We start from the raw sequence: 12,667 nt of genomic DNA on the forward strand, positions 1-12,667 counted from the left end.
AAATGACTAACATCGGCCAATACCGATATGATTGCCGATATATCGTGCATCCCTACCCCTCTAGCTCTCTCTCTGATTGGTCCTTCTTTCTTTTTACCCCTCGTGCTCTCTCTCTGATTTGTCCTTCTTTCTTTTTACCCCTCATGCTCATCTCTGATTGGTCCTTTCTTTTTACCCCTCGTGCTCATCTCTGATTGGTCCTTTCTTTTTACCCCTCGTGCTCATCTCTGATTGGTCCTTCTTTCTTTTTACCCCTCTTACTCTCTCTCTGATTGGTCCTTCTTTCTTTTTACCCCTCGTGCTCTCTCTCTGATTGGTCCTTCTTTTTACCCCTCTTACTCTCTCTCTGATTGGTCCTTTCTTTTTACCCCTCGTGCTCATCTCTGATTGGTCCTTCTTTCTTTTTACCCCTCGTGCTCTCTCTGATTGGTCCTTCTTTCTTTTTACCCCTCATGCTCATCTCTGATTGGTCCTTCTTTCTTTTTATCTCTCGTGCTCATCTCTGATTGGTCCTTCTTTCTTTTTACCCCTCGTGCTCATCTCTGATTGGTCCTTCTTTTCTTTTTACTCCTCATGCTCACTCTCTGATTGGTCCTCCTTTCTTTTTACCCCTCGTGCTCTCTCTCTGATTGGTCCTCCTTTTTTTTTACCCCTCATGCTCATCTCTGATTGGTCCTTCTTTCTTTTTATCCCTCGTGCTCATCTCTGATTGGTCCTTCTTTCTTTTTACCCCTCGTGCTCATCTCTGATTGGTCCTTCTTTCTTTTTACTCCTCGTGCTCATCTCTGATTGGTCCTCCTTTCTTTTTACCCCTCATGCTCATCTCTGATTGGTCCATCTCTCTTTTTCCTGCAGAATGTCAGCTGATGAAGACGGAGAGGCCGAAGCCCAACACCTTCATCATCCGCTGCCTGCAGTGGACCACGGTCATCGAGCGCACCTTCCACGTGGAGACCCCCGACGAGAGGTACACACCCACACACACACACACGCACACACACACACATGCACACGCACACACACATACACACACGCACACACGCATTCACGGGTGCACTCTACATACACACGCGCACGCACGCACGCACACACACATGCATTCACGGGTGCACTCTACATACACACGCACACACACATGCGCGCACACACACACACACACACACACACACACACACACACACACGCATTCACGGGTGCACTCTACATACACACGCACACACGCACACACACACATGCATTCACGGGTGCACTCTACACACACACACACACATGCATTCATGGGTGCACTCTACACACACACGCACACACACACACATGCATTCACGGGTGCACTCTACACACACACACACACACACACGGACACACATTCGTACTGTGTATAGCTTCACGCTCTCGTGTGGGCGCAGCTGTGCATGCCATAAAGATTTTAAACAAACACTGAGGAATAACTCTTACACACGCACTATATCACTTTGCACATGGTAATATTAGGATTATTTTAATGATTCCCTGTGCTGGTTTTAGGAATGTACTGTATGTTGTTGTGTTGTGCTAATGTTGTGTTGATTGTTGAGTTCTTGCACTACTGTAGTACTGTATGGCCGCAGAAAAGTCACGTCTCCCCTCTCTTTGTCCCTCCCTCCCTCCCTCCCTCCCTCCCTCTCTGTCCCTCCCTCTCTCTCTCTGTCCCTCCCTCCCTCCCTCCTTCCTTCCCTCCCTCTCTCTCTGTCCCTCCCTCTCTCTCTCTGTCCCTCCCTCCCTCCCTCCTTCCTTCCCTCCCTCTCTCTCTCTCTGTCCCTCCCTCCCTCTCTCCCTCCCTCCCTCCCTCCCTCCCTCCCTCCCTCCCTCCCTCCCTCCCTCCCTCCCTCTCTCTCTGTCCCTCCCTCTCTCTCTCTGTCCCTCCCTCTCTCTCTCTGTCCCTCCCTCTCTCTCTCTGTCCCTCCCTCCCTCTCTCTCTCTCTGTCCCTCCCTCCCTCTCTCTCTCTCTCTCTCTGTCCCTCCCTCTCTCTCTCTGTCCCTCCCTCCCTCTCTCTCTCTCTCTCTCTGTCTCTCCCTCCCTCCCTCTCTCCCTCCCTCTCTCTGTCCCTCCCTCCCTCTCTCTCTCTCTCTCTCTCTCTGTCCCTCCCTCCCTCTCTCTCTCTCTGTCCCTCTCTCTCTCCCTCTCTCCCTCCCTCTCTCTCTCTGTCCCTCCCTCCCTCTCTCTCTCTCTCTCTCTCTCTCTCTCTCTCTCTCTCTGTCCCTCTCCCTCTCCCTCCCTCCCTCCTTCCCTCCCTCTCTCTGTCCCTCCCCCTCTCCCTCCCTCTCTCCGTGCTCAGGGAGGAGTGGACGAAGGCCATCCAGACGGTGGCTGACGGGCTCCAGAAGCAGGAGGAGGAGAGGATGGACTCCTCGCCCGACCCGATGGACGACATGGACCAGTACCTCACCAAGCCCAGACTCAAAGTGGTACGACCCCTCCCGTACACACCTGGGCTGAATAGGATTTGATAGTATTTGAATTCTGTTCGAATTCAAGTATTTGATTGAGCCCAGTTCATTTTTTCAGTTTACCCCAGCTCATACACCTAGCCCAGTTCATACACCTAGCCCAGTTCATACACCTAGCCCAGTTCATACACCTAGCCCAGTTCATACACCTAGCCCAGTTCATACACCTAGCCCAGCTCATACACCTACCCCAGCTCATACACCTAGCCCAGTTCATACACCTAGCCCAGTTCATACACCTAGCCCAGTTCATACACCTAGCCCAGTTCATACACCTAGCCCAGTTCATACACCTAGCCCAGTTCATACACCTAGCCCAGCTCATACACCTAGCTCAGTTCATACACCTAGCCCAGTTCATACACGTAGCCCAGTTCATACACCTAGCCCAGTTCATACACCTAGCCCAGCTCATACACCTAGCCCAGTTCATACACCTAGCCCAGTTCATACACCTAGCCCAGTTCATACACCTAGCCCAGTTCATACACCTAGCCCAGTTCATACACCTAGCCCAGCTCATACACCTAGCCCAGTTCATACACCTAGCCCAGCTCATACACCTAGCCCAGTTCATACACCTAGCCCAGCTCATACACCTAGCCCAGTTCATACACCTAGCCCAGTTCATACACCTAGCCCAGTTCATACACCTAGCCCAGTTCATACACCTAGCCCAGTTCATACACCTAGCCCAGTTCATACACCTAGCCCAGTTCATACACCTAGCCCAGCTCATACACCTAGCCCAGTTCATACACCTAGCCCAGTTCATACACCTAGCCCAGCTCATACATGTTGAACTATCAACAGACTGCTGACAGCACCTGTTCAAAGTCAAACCCCAGTTAAACCCTGCAGCCCAAACTAAACCATGGCCATCAAAGGCCTCCAACTATCCAAGTAGAAGCAGGGTCATATATTCTCCTCAGGGGTGTAGTGGGGGGTGTATGGAGGTAGACAGAGTATACCCACTTTATGCATGGACCCACAGTATACCCACTTCTTTAAACACCACTAATGTAAAAACATGTCTGTTACAGTATACCCACTTCTTTAAACACCACTAATGTAAAAACATTTCTGTTACAGTATACCCACTTCTTTAAACACCGCTAATGTAAAAACATTTCTGTTACAGTTTACCCACTTCTTTAAACACCACTAATGTAAAAACATGTCTGTTACAGTATACCCACTTCTTTAAACACCACTAATGTAAAAACATTTCTGTTACAGTTTACCCACTTCTTTAAACACCACTAATGTAAAAACATTTCTGCTACAGTATACCCACTTCTTTAAACACCACTAATGTAAAAACATTTCTGCTACAGTATACCCACTTCTTTAAACACCACTAATGTAAAAACATGTCTGCTACAGTATACCCACTTCTTTAAACACCACTAATGTAAAAACATTTCTGCTACAGTATACCCACTTCTTTAAACACCACTAATGTAAAAACATGTCTGCTACAGTATACCCACTTCTTTAAACACCACTAATGTAAAAACATTTCTGTTACAGTATACCCACTTCTTTAAACACCACTAATGTAAAAATATTTCTGCTACAGTATACCCACTTCTTTAAACACCACTAATGTAAAAACATGTCTGTTACAGTATACCCACTTCTTTAAACACCACTAATGTAAAAACATGTCTGTTACAGTATACCCACTTCTTTAAACACCACTAATGTAAAAACATTTCTGTTACAGTATACCCACTTCTTTAAACACCACTAATGTAAAAACATGTCTGTTACAGTATACCCACTTCTTTAAACACCACTAATGTAAAAACATTTCTGTTACAGTATACCCACTTCTTTAAACACCACTAATGTAAAAACATTTCTGTTACAGTTTACCAACTTCTTTAGTCAATACTGCACCCCCTGATTCTACAATTCTCTTGTTTTCTAACGATGATACTTCTCCTGTATATCTGTGTGAACTGCAGCCTGATTTGCGATGTTGTGCTCTCTTGCAGACTATGCACGACTTTGAATACCTCAAACTCTTGGGAAAAGGCACTTTTGGGAAGGTGATATTGGTGAAGGAGAAGGCTACGGGCAAATATTACGCCATGAAAATCCTCAAGAAGGAAGTGATTGTGGCAAAAGTAAGTGTGTGTGTGTGCCTTGTGTATATAAATAAGTAAACACAGTAAATCTCAAATGTATTCTAGTATAATGTTGTTCTCTCTTCTGTGAGTCTGAGGTGTGGGTCTCTCCCTCCTGTATCTAAAAGCCCAGTGATACTCATCCAGTCTTCTCTGTGGTCTCTCCCAGGATGAAGTCGCTCACACGCTCACGGAGAACCGAGTCCTGCAGAACTCCAAACACCCATTCCTGACGGTGAGAGACCCGACCGATGCGCGTCTCTCTGCCGCTAAACCATGAACGCGGCCACGCCCATTCTCAACCATTTTAAGGGATATTGCTATGACTTTGTCGCCTCTAAGCACATGTAATTATATCTCGTTTACAATAAACATAAAAAATAAATCAGATCCTGGAAGTGCTAACTCAAACATTATTTTGTTTACATGGAGGGGGTTCGGCTACGGGAATCAGCATCACCTATATCTGTGTATGGGGCTCTAGCTTGTGAGCCTGGTGTGGTTTAAGGGTGTAATATCCCTTTAAAGAATGGAAACAGACCTGTAAGACACCAGCACCTACCTACAAGTTGTCAGCCAATAGGCTCCTCTCAGACCTGGATCAAATACTTAGAGTGAATACTTGATTTAGTCCACTTGGCACCTTCATGGTTCAGTATTTGACAAAGTGTTTGACCCAGATCTGCCCCCTCTCTTCCCCCTCTGTCCACTCAGGGTCTGAAGTATTCCTTCCAGACGCACGACCGCCTGTGTTTCGTCATGGAGTACGCCAACGGGGGGGAGCTGTTCTTCCACCTGTCGCGAGACCGCGTGTTCTCCGAGGATAGGGCCCGGTTCTACGGGGCGGAGATCGTGTCGGCGCTGGACTACCTCCACGAGAAGAACGTGGTGTACAGAGACCTGAAGGTCAGCTCAGAGCAGTTGAGATGGAACAGCCATCATGAGACCGGATGGAACCGGTTCTAGAATGTTCTGTTAAGCAAGATGAGTTCCATCAGACATGCTTCATATCAATTAAGTCTGGAGGAGTTTAGCTAAGTTAGATATAGTTAATTTAACGTAGTTAAACTTAATCTAAATTTCTTATCATCTAATTTCCTTATTGTGATCCATTCCTTCATAATATCTCATCCCTGGGTTCTTGTAGCTGGAGAACCTAATGCTGGACAAAGACGGCCACGTCAAGATCACAGACTTTGGTTTGTGTAAGGAGGGCATCAAGGATGGGGCCACCATGAAGACCTTCTGTGGGACCCCAGAGTACCTGGCCCCTGAGGTAAACAAGCCACACAAATATCATCCACTTCATGTAACCCAAACTTGCCCACTGCATGGTATAAACTGTACAAACTTGAAACAGAGAACATGGAGAACAGAAAACATGGAGAAGATATTGTGATGACCGTTGTGAAAGAACAGCTTTGTGTACTGGTTGTGGTAATCTGGCTGCTCAACATGCAGAAAGGGTTTGGGAACCAAAAACGCTGAGGTAAAGATGAGTGTTTGAACCCAGAACCAGCAGAGAAACGGCAGTCTCTGTCTGGGGTCCTCTTAACACGTAACACGCCCAACACTTTCCCAAAAAGTTACTGTTACCTCAGCTTTTAGTATACGTGTGTGTGCGTGCGTGCGTGCGCGCGCAAGGCCAACATCGATGTTCGGCCGATGCATCGGTGTATCCCTAATATATATATATATTAGGGATACACCGATGCATCGGCCGAACATCGATGTTGGCCTTGTTGACTGCCATCGGCCCATCGGCAAATAAAATGACATTCACCGATGGTAGTGGCCGATGTCGCAACAATTATGGCTTTTTTTGTTGCAAAACGTTTCCTACCCAGCTGCAGATTCTGAGAAGATCCGTGACGTAACGCTGCAAACGCACGTGTGGTTTGCTTTCAAATTAAAGTGAAATAAAAATGTCGGCCATGTGGGAATATTTCACCATCTCAGACAAAGATATGCGCTATGCAACTTGTAAAACTTGTTCAAGTGACATTTCAACACACATACACACACCTACACACACACACACACACACACACACACACACACACACATACAGTATACACACACATATACAGTATACATAAAGTATATGAATTGACTTTCTTCCTCTTGTTCTTATTGAAGTCTTTACTGGTGATGACTCACTTCCTCTAGACCAGGGATCAACTTCCTCTAGACCAGGGATCAACTTCCTCTAGACCAGGGATCAACTTCCTCTAGACCAGGGATCAACTTCCTTTAGACCAGGGATCAACTTCCTCTAGACCAGGGATCAACTTCCTTTAGACCAGGGATCAACTTCCTCTAGACCAGGGATCAACTTCCTCTAGACCAGGGATCAACTTCCTCTAGACCAGGGATCAACTTCCTCTAGACCAGGGATCAACTCCGGGCCCCAAAGCTTCCCATCCGGCCCTCACAAGTATTTTGAATATCTACAAAAACAATCTTCCAAAAATTTAAGCGACGCCAACAACAGTTGAAAGAAAATAAGAAAATAACTAACAAGATGCCTTTTTCTACCAGCATGACCTTGAACGCAGACACACACGGCTTCAGGAGACTAATCGGATGCTCACTATGCTGGATTGATCTGTCGTAATAGCCAGCAGCCTCGTCTACACAACCCAATGTGCATGTCCTACAGCAGGCATTCCCAAACTGTGAGGCGGGCCTCCCCTGGGGGGCCCCAAAGAAATTCAGGGGAGGCGCGGAGGGATGGTTAGGAAAAAAAAAAGGAAAACATTTTTTATTTTTCTATGGTTTTTATGAATGAAACGTGATTTTAAAGGTCAGAAGATCTAAATAAATAATGGGAGAGATGTATATTAAATGTGTGGATAGTGCAGAGAGAGCCTCCCCCCGCAGGCATGAATGTATTGTGCGAATACATTGATGGAGTTTGGGAACCCATGTCCTACAGTATTGTTGTGGTCATGATTTGCGCACCCGTACACACAGCTGTGTCCCGGGACCTCCTGATTAACAAAGGAAGTATAGGTCTTAGTAGTCTGTTCACACCAGTGTTGGGGAAGGTACTGAAAATAAGTAATTAGCTAGTTATTTTCACAAGAAAGTGAAAATATTAAACAATTATATATTTTTAAAAATATGATTTGAAATTCTGGCCCCCACAGTGTCTGCTGAGATCAGTTCTGACCCTTGGACAGATGTAGTTGAAGACCCCTGCTCTAGACAGTACCCTGTTTGGATAAAAGCATGGTCTAAATGACCAGGATGTACTGTAAACGCTTCTAAATAACCAGGATGTACTGTAAACGCTTCTAAATGACCAGGATGTACTGTAAACGCTTCTAAATGACCAGGATGTACTGTAAACGCTTCTAAATGACCAGGATGTACTGTAAGCGCTTCTAAATGACCAGGATGTACTGTAAACGCTTCTAAATGACCAGGATGTACAGTAAACGCTTCTAAATGACCAGGATGTACAGTAAACGCTTCTAAATGACCAGGATGTACTGTAAACGCTTCTAAATGACCAGGATGTAGCTGACACACGCGTCTCCTGTTGCCCCCCCCCCCAGGTATTAGAAGACAACGACTACGGCCGCGCGGTGGACTGGTGGGGTCTGGGCGTGGTCATGTACGAGATGATGTGCGGCCGGCTGCCCTTCTACAACCAGGACCATGAGAAGCTGTTTGAGCTCATCCTCATGGAGGAGATCCGCTTCCCCCGAACCCTGGGACCCGAGGGCAAGTCTCTGCTCTCCGGCCTGCTGAAGAAGGACCCCAAGCAGAGGTGAGGGTGCTGGAGGTCGCGTCGTGTGTGTGGCCGTGCGGTTGCCTGTCTGAAATTGCATGTCGCCACCCATTGATAATGTCTGACTTATGTGAAATTGTAAATTTGCTTGAATTATAAATTATAAGATTTAAATTACGTCAACATGAGGACATATTTAGTTTTGTACATTGAACACCCAAATCTAGGTTTGTGTGTGTCTGTGCGTGTGTGTGTGTGTCTGTCTGTGTGCGTGTGTGTGTCTGTGCGTGTGTGTGTGTGTGTGTGTGTGTGTCTGTCTGTCTCTGTCTGTCTGTCTGTCTGTCTGTCTGTGTGTGTGTGTCTGTCTGTGTCTGTGTGCGTATGTATGTGTGTGTCTGTCTGTCTGTGTGTGTGTGTGTGTGTGTGTGTGTGTGTGTGTGTGTGTGTCAGTACGTGCATAAAGGGGACTTTCCACTGTGGTTTCTCATGTGGTTTCTCTTCATGCGAAGTCCTCTCTCATGTGTGAGGATTGATAGGAAGTCAATGAATGAATGATGCACCAACAACCTGAAGTCCAAACACAGTAACTGACCTCTCATGACCTCTCATGACCTCTCATCTCTGACCCACGCGCATCACATCCAGGTTAGGAGGAGGACCGGAGGACGCCAAGGAAATCATGCAGCACAAGTTCTTTGCGGGGATTGAATGGCAGGATGTGTACGAGAGGAAGGTATGGGACTTGTAATTTCTCCTACATTACTGTGTATCTACTGTATGTGGGTTATATGCTTCATCATAACCTGGGGCGGCGGTATAGCTCAGGAGGTAGAGCGGGTCGTTCAGTGATCGTAGGGTCGGTGGTTCGAATCCCGGCTTCTCCTGTCGAAGTGTCCTTGGGCAAGACACTGAACCCCAAAATTGCTCCCAATGAGCAGGCAAGCGCCTTGCATGGCAGCTGCCGCCATTGGTGTGTGAATGGCGCCAGTGTAACAACTGGATGGGGAGCGCGTTACAAATGCAGTACCTATACCTATACCTAACCTTAAACATTATAAAAACCATAAGCTTTTGACTCTAAAATGTAATACTGTATGTAATGCGCAATAAGCACCTATTATATGTTAGATTGCTATTCTTACACTTTGCCTTCAGCACTAGATTATGCTCTTACTCACTTGTTTTAGAAGCACTTGTGAGTTCTGGTGAGTAGTAGTACACTGGCTTTTCCTACGTTAAATGCAATTATTGTTAGTCGCTTTGGATAAAAGCGTCTGCTAAATGACTGTAATGTAATGAATGTAATGGATAATGTTGATCATCCAATGCTCTCTGTCAGTAACGAGCTGAAGGCTCCTCTAGCAGCAGACTTGCGATGCCGAGGTGCTCTGCTGATAGATGTGTGAAGTCCTTTCTACCTGCTGCTGTGAAGCTCTTTAATAACATCTCTGTGATGTCTGACTGCTCTCTATCTACTGCCTCCATTGTCTTGAGACGGGCTCTGCTGTCCTGTATTCTGTTGGGTTGTGTGTTGCGTCAGGCCTTTGTGCTGATATGTGTTGTATGTTGTGTTGTGTGTTTTTGTACTATGGTGGTACTCAATTTCCCCCTTTGGGATTAATAAAAGAAACTATAACTAACTGACTGACTGGCTGACTGGCTGACTGACTAATTAACTGACTGACTAATTGACTGACTGACTGACTGACTAATTGACTGTGACTGACTGACTGACTGACTAATTGACTGACTGACTAATTGACTGACTGACTGACTGACTAATTGACTGACTGACTAATTGACTGACTGACTAATTGACTGACTGACTGACTGACTGACTGACTAATTGACTGACTGACTGACTGACTGACTGACTGACTAATTGACTGACTGACTGACTGACTGACTGACTGGCTGACTAACTGACTGACTAATTGACTGACTGACTGACTAATTGACTGACTGACTAATTGACTGACTAATTGACTGACTGACTGACTGACTGACTGACTAATTGACTGACTGACTGACTAATTGACTGACACTGACTGACTGACTGACTGACTGACTGACTGACTGACTGACTACTAGTAATATAGCGGGGGCAGCACTCATTTGAATGACCCCTCCCTCCCTGTCTTCTCAGCTGGTCCCACCTTTCAAGCCCCAGGTCACCTCGGAAACGGACACGCGCTATTTCGACGTGGAGTTCACCGGCCAGACCATCACCATCACGCCTCCCGGACAAGGTACTCGTTACCTCGCTACCTCCCGGATCTTTTTACCCGCGGATCGCGTTACTGACACCGACCCCGGATCAATGTCGGTCTAATAAATCAATGAAGCTGGCAAGATCCCAAACGAGATGTAGCATGTGACCCTGGGACTCTGTTCTTCTGTGAGACGTGGGATATGTACAGTACGTGGGTGTTTCTTGCTCACTGTCATCTTTCCTGTGCTTTGCATTGAAAGCGCTTGGTAGGGTTGAAAAATTGCAGCCAACTCCCTTTTACGGGATTATATGTCCAAGGTCTCCCCCTTGTGGCCGTAGGCTCACACTACTACAAATGAACCGCAATATCCTGTATGCTTTGACAGATTGGTTTGTTATACACTAGCATAGAACATTTCCACATCTAACTCTTGTCTCTCTCTCTCTCTCTCTCTCTCTCTCTCTCTCCCTCCTTCCCCCAGATGAGAACATGGAGTCTTTCGACAGCGACAGGAGACCCCACTTCCCTCAGTTCTCCTACTCTGCCAGCGGAACAGCCTAGAAGCCCAGACCACACCCCTCCCCCGTCCCCCCCCCTCCTCCTACGGACCACACCCTTCTTCCTGCACCCCCCCCCCCCCCACTGTAAACCCCCCTGGACCCAACTACAATACACCCACACCGGCCATTACTGACCTCAGTCACTGTCAACCCCTCTCCCTCGGACCCAACCACAATACATCCTCATCAGCCGTCAACGACCTCAGTCACGTTCTGGTTTCTGTTCTGTTTGTTTGTTACTGCTGTGTGTACAGTGCGTTAATTCTCGGGCTTCTAGGGCGTTCTATGGCTGTCCCCTTCCCTCCTTAAACTCTGATGAGGTTCTGTGAAGTATCCCACCCCGTCTTCACCAGCTCTGTATCTTGTCATCAGTCCAGAGACGAGACGAGGAGAGAAAGACCACTTTTAAGCGTCTCCCGCATTTCAAATACAGCAATTTATGGTATGTTGCTTTGAGAGGAGGAGTAAGATTTAAGGGTCGAGAGCGCCACGGCGCCGTAGCAACCGGCCCAACCGAAACATACACAGAAACATGATTTGTTGATTTCAAGCCGTTCGCCTCAAAACGAAGCACACAGTCTCTCTCAGTCTCTGTACTGTGTGAACAACTAGTCTCTCTAAACGGTACACTATCTCTTTCACTAGTTGGATACTGAAGCTTTGTTTCCTGCGAGTCTAATTTAACACGGAGCAAAGGGAACATCTCTGTAAAGAAGTAGTCCTCCTATTCTCCCCTCTCCGGACGCCATTACTGCCATGTAGCTCTCAAGACTCCCAGTCCTCAGCGTTTGTGAGAGGTAACACTAAAGATCTCAACCTGGTTCCCTGTCCTCCGAAGCAATGGATACGATGCCTGCTGTACCTTCCCCAGATAGCAAGCGGATCTGGGCCATATACAGGCCAGATCTGGCCCTTGTGGCTTAGTTCCGGCCCATATATGGCCCAGAATCATTACACATCCGCTTGCTATCTGGGTCTAACAGGTAGAAGAGCTGGTAGTTCTGAGTTGGGAGTCTATCGAATGAGCTGTTACATCAATATTGTTCTATTCTCTGTGTTTTTAGCACCACTCTGCCTTTTTGCTTGGGAATAATAGTCACTTACTAAATTATGATGTATCAGAAAAGACACGTCTTGGGCTATGGCATTTCTGTGTCTGTGAACCGGTGCTGCTCAATGTTTATCAAGACGCCATCTTGCTGAGTCGATCGTAGAGCGTTTAGGATTGGGATATGGAGACGCCATGCGGATGTGTGGGTCTTATACATCAGGTACTATACATGTTCAGTGATCATTGCAGCCGACCGCCGCGTGGAAGACGGTTTTCTGATACATCAGCGTTCTTGGTTTGTATGGTGAAAGGACTGGATGTAGATATTGTTATTCTAGACAGGCCACTATCGTTAGGTTTGGGGTATTGATGTACTTTGGAATCATGTTAAGAAGCGGAAGAACCCTATGAGTTGCCCTTTGAATGTTTCTGTATGTCATTTTGCAGTCACAGCTGTATACACGTGGAACTTAACAAGGACC

The 12,667-nt window shown here is 46.7% G+C and overlaps 1 protein-coding gene across 1 annotated transcript in view; it reads left to right on the forward strand.

The window, feature by feature from the left end:
• The window catches only part of akt1 (v-akt murine thymoma viral oncogene homolog 1), a 30,136-nt gene extending 18,960 nt beyond the window's left edge, over positions 1–11,176 (forward strand). Inside the window, exons 4-13 of the mRNA XM_084439398.1 lie at positions 856–967; positions 2,316–2,445; positions 4,491–4,622; positions 4,792–4,857; positions 5,337–5,528; positions 5,770–5,898; positions 8,186–8,400; positions 9,007–9,094; positions 10,508–10,610; positions 11,056–11,176. Coding sequence (XP_084295524.1) covers positions 856–967; positions 2,316–2,445; positions 4,491–4,622; positions 4,792–4,857; positions 5,337–5,528; positions 5,770–5,898; positions 8,186–8,400; positions 9,007–9,094; positions 10,508–10,610; positions 11,056–11,135 — 1,247 coding nt within the window. The 3' untranslated portion in view covers positions 11,136–11,176. The remainder of the gene's footprint in view (positions 1–855; positions 968–2,315; positions 2,446–4,490; positions 4,623–4,791; positions 4,858–5,336; positions 5,529–5,769; positions 5,899–8,185; positions 8,401–9,006; positions 9,095–10,507; positions 10,611–11,055) is intronic.
• Positions 11,177–12,667: the final 1,491 nt, after the last annotated feature.

The sequence above is a fragment of the Borostomias antarcticus genome (genome assembly GCF_949987555.1).
Source record: "Borostomias antarcticus genome assembly, chromosome: 6".
Taxonomy (NCBI): Eukaryota; Metazoa; Chordata; class Actinopteri; order Stomiiformes; family Stomiidae; genus Borostomias; species Borostomias antarcticus.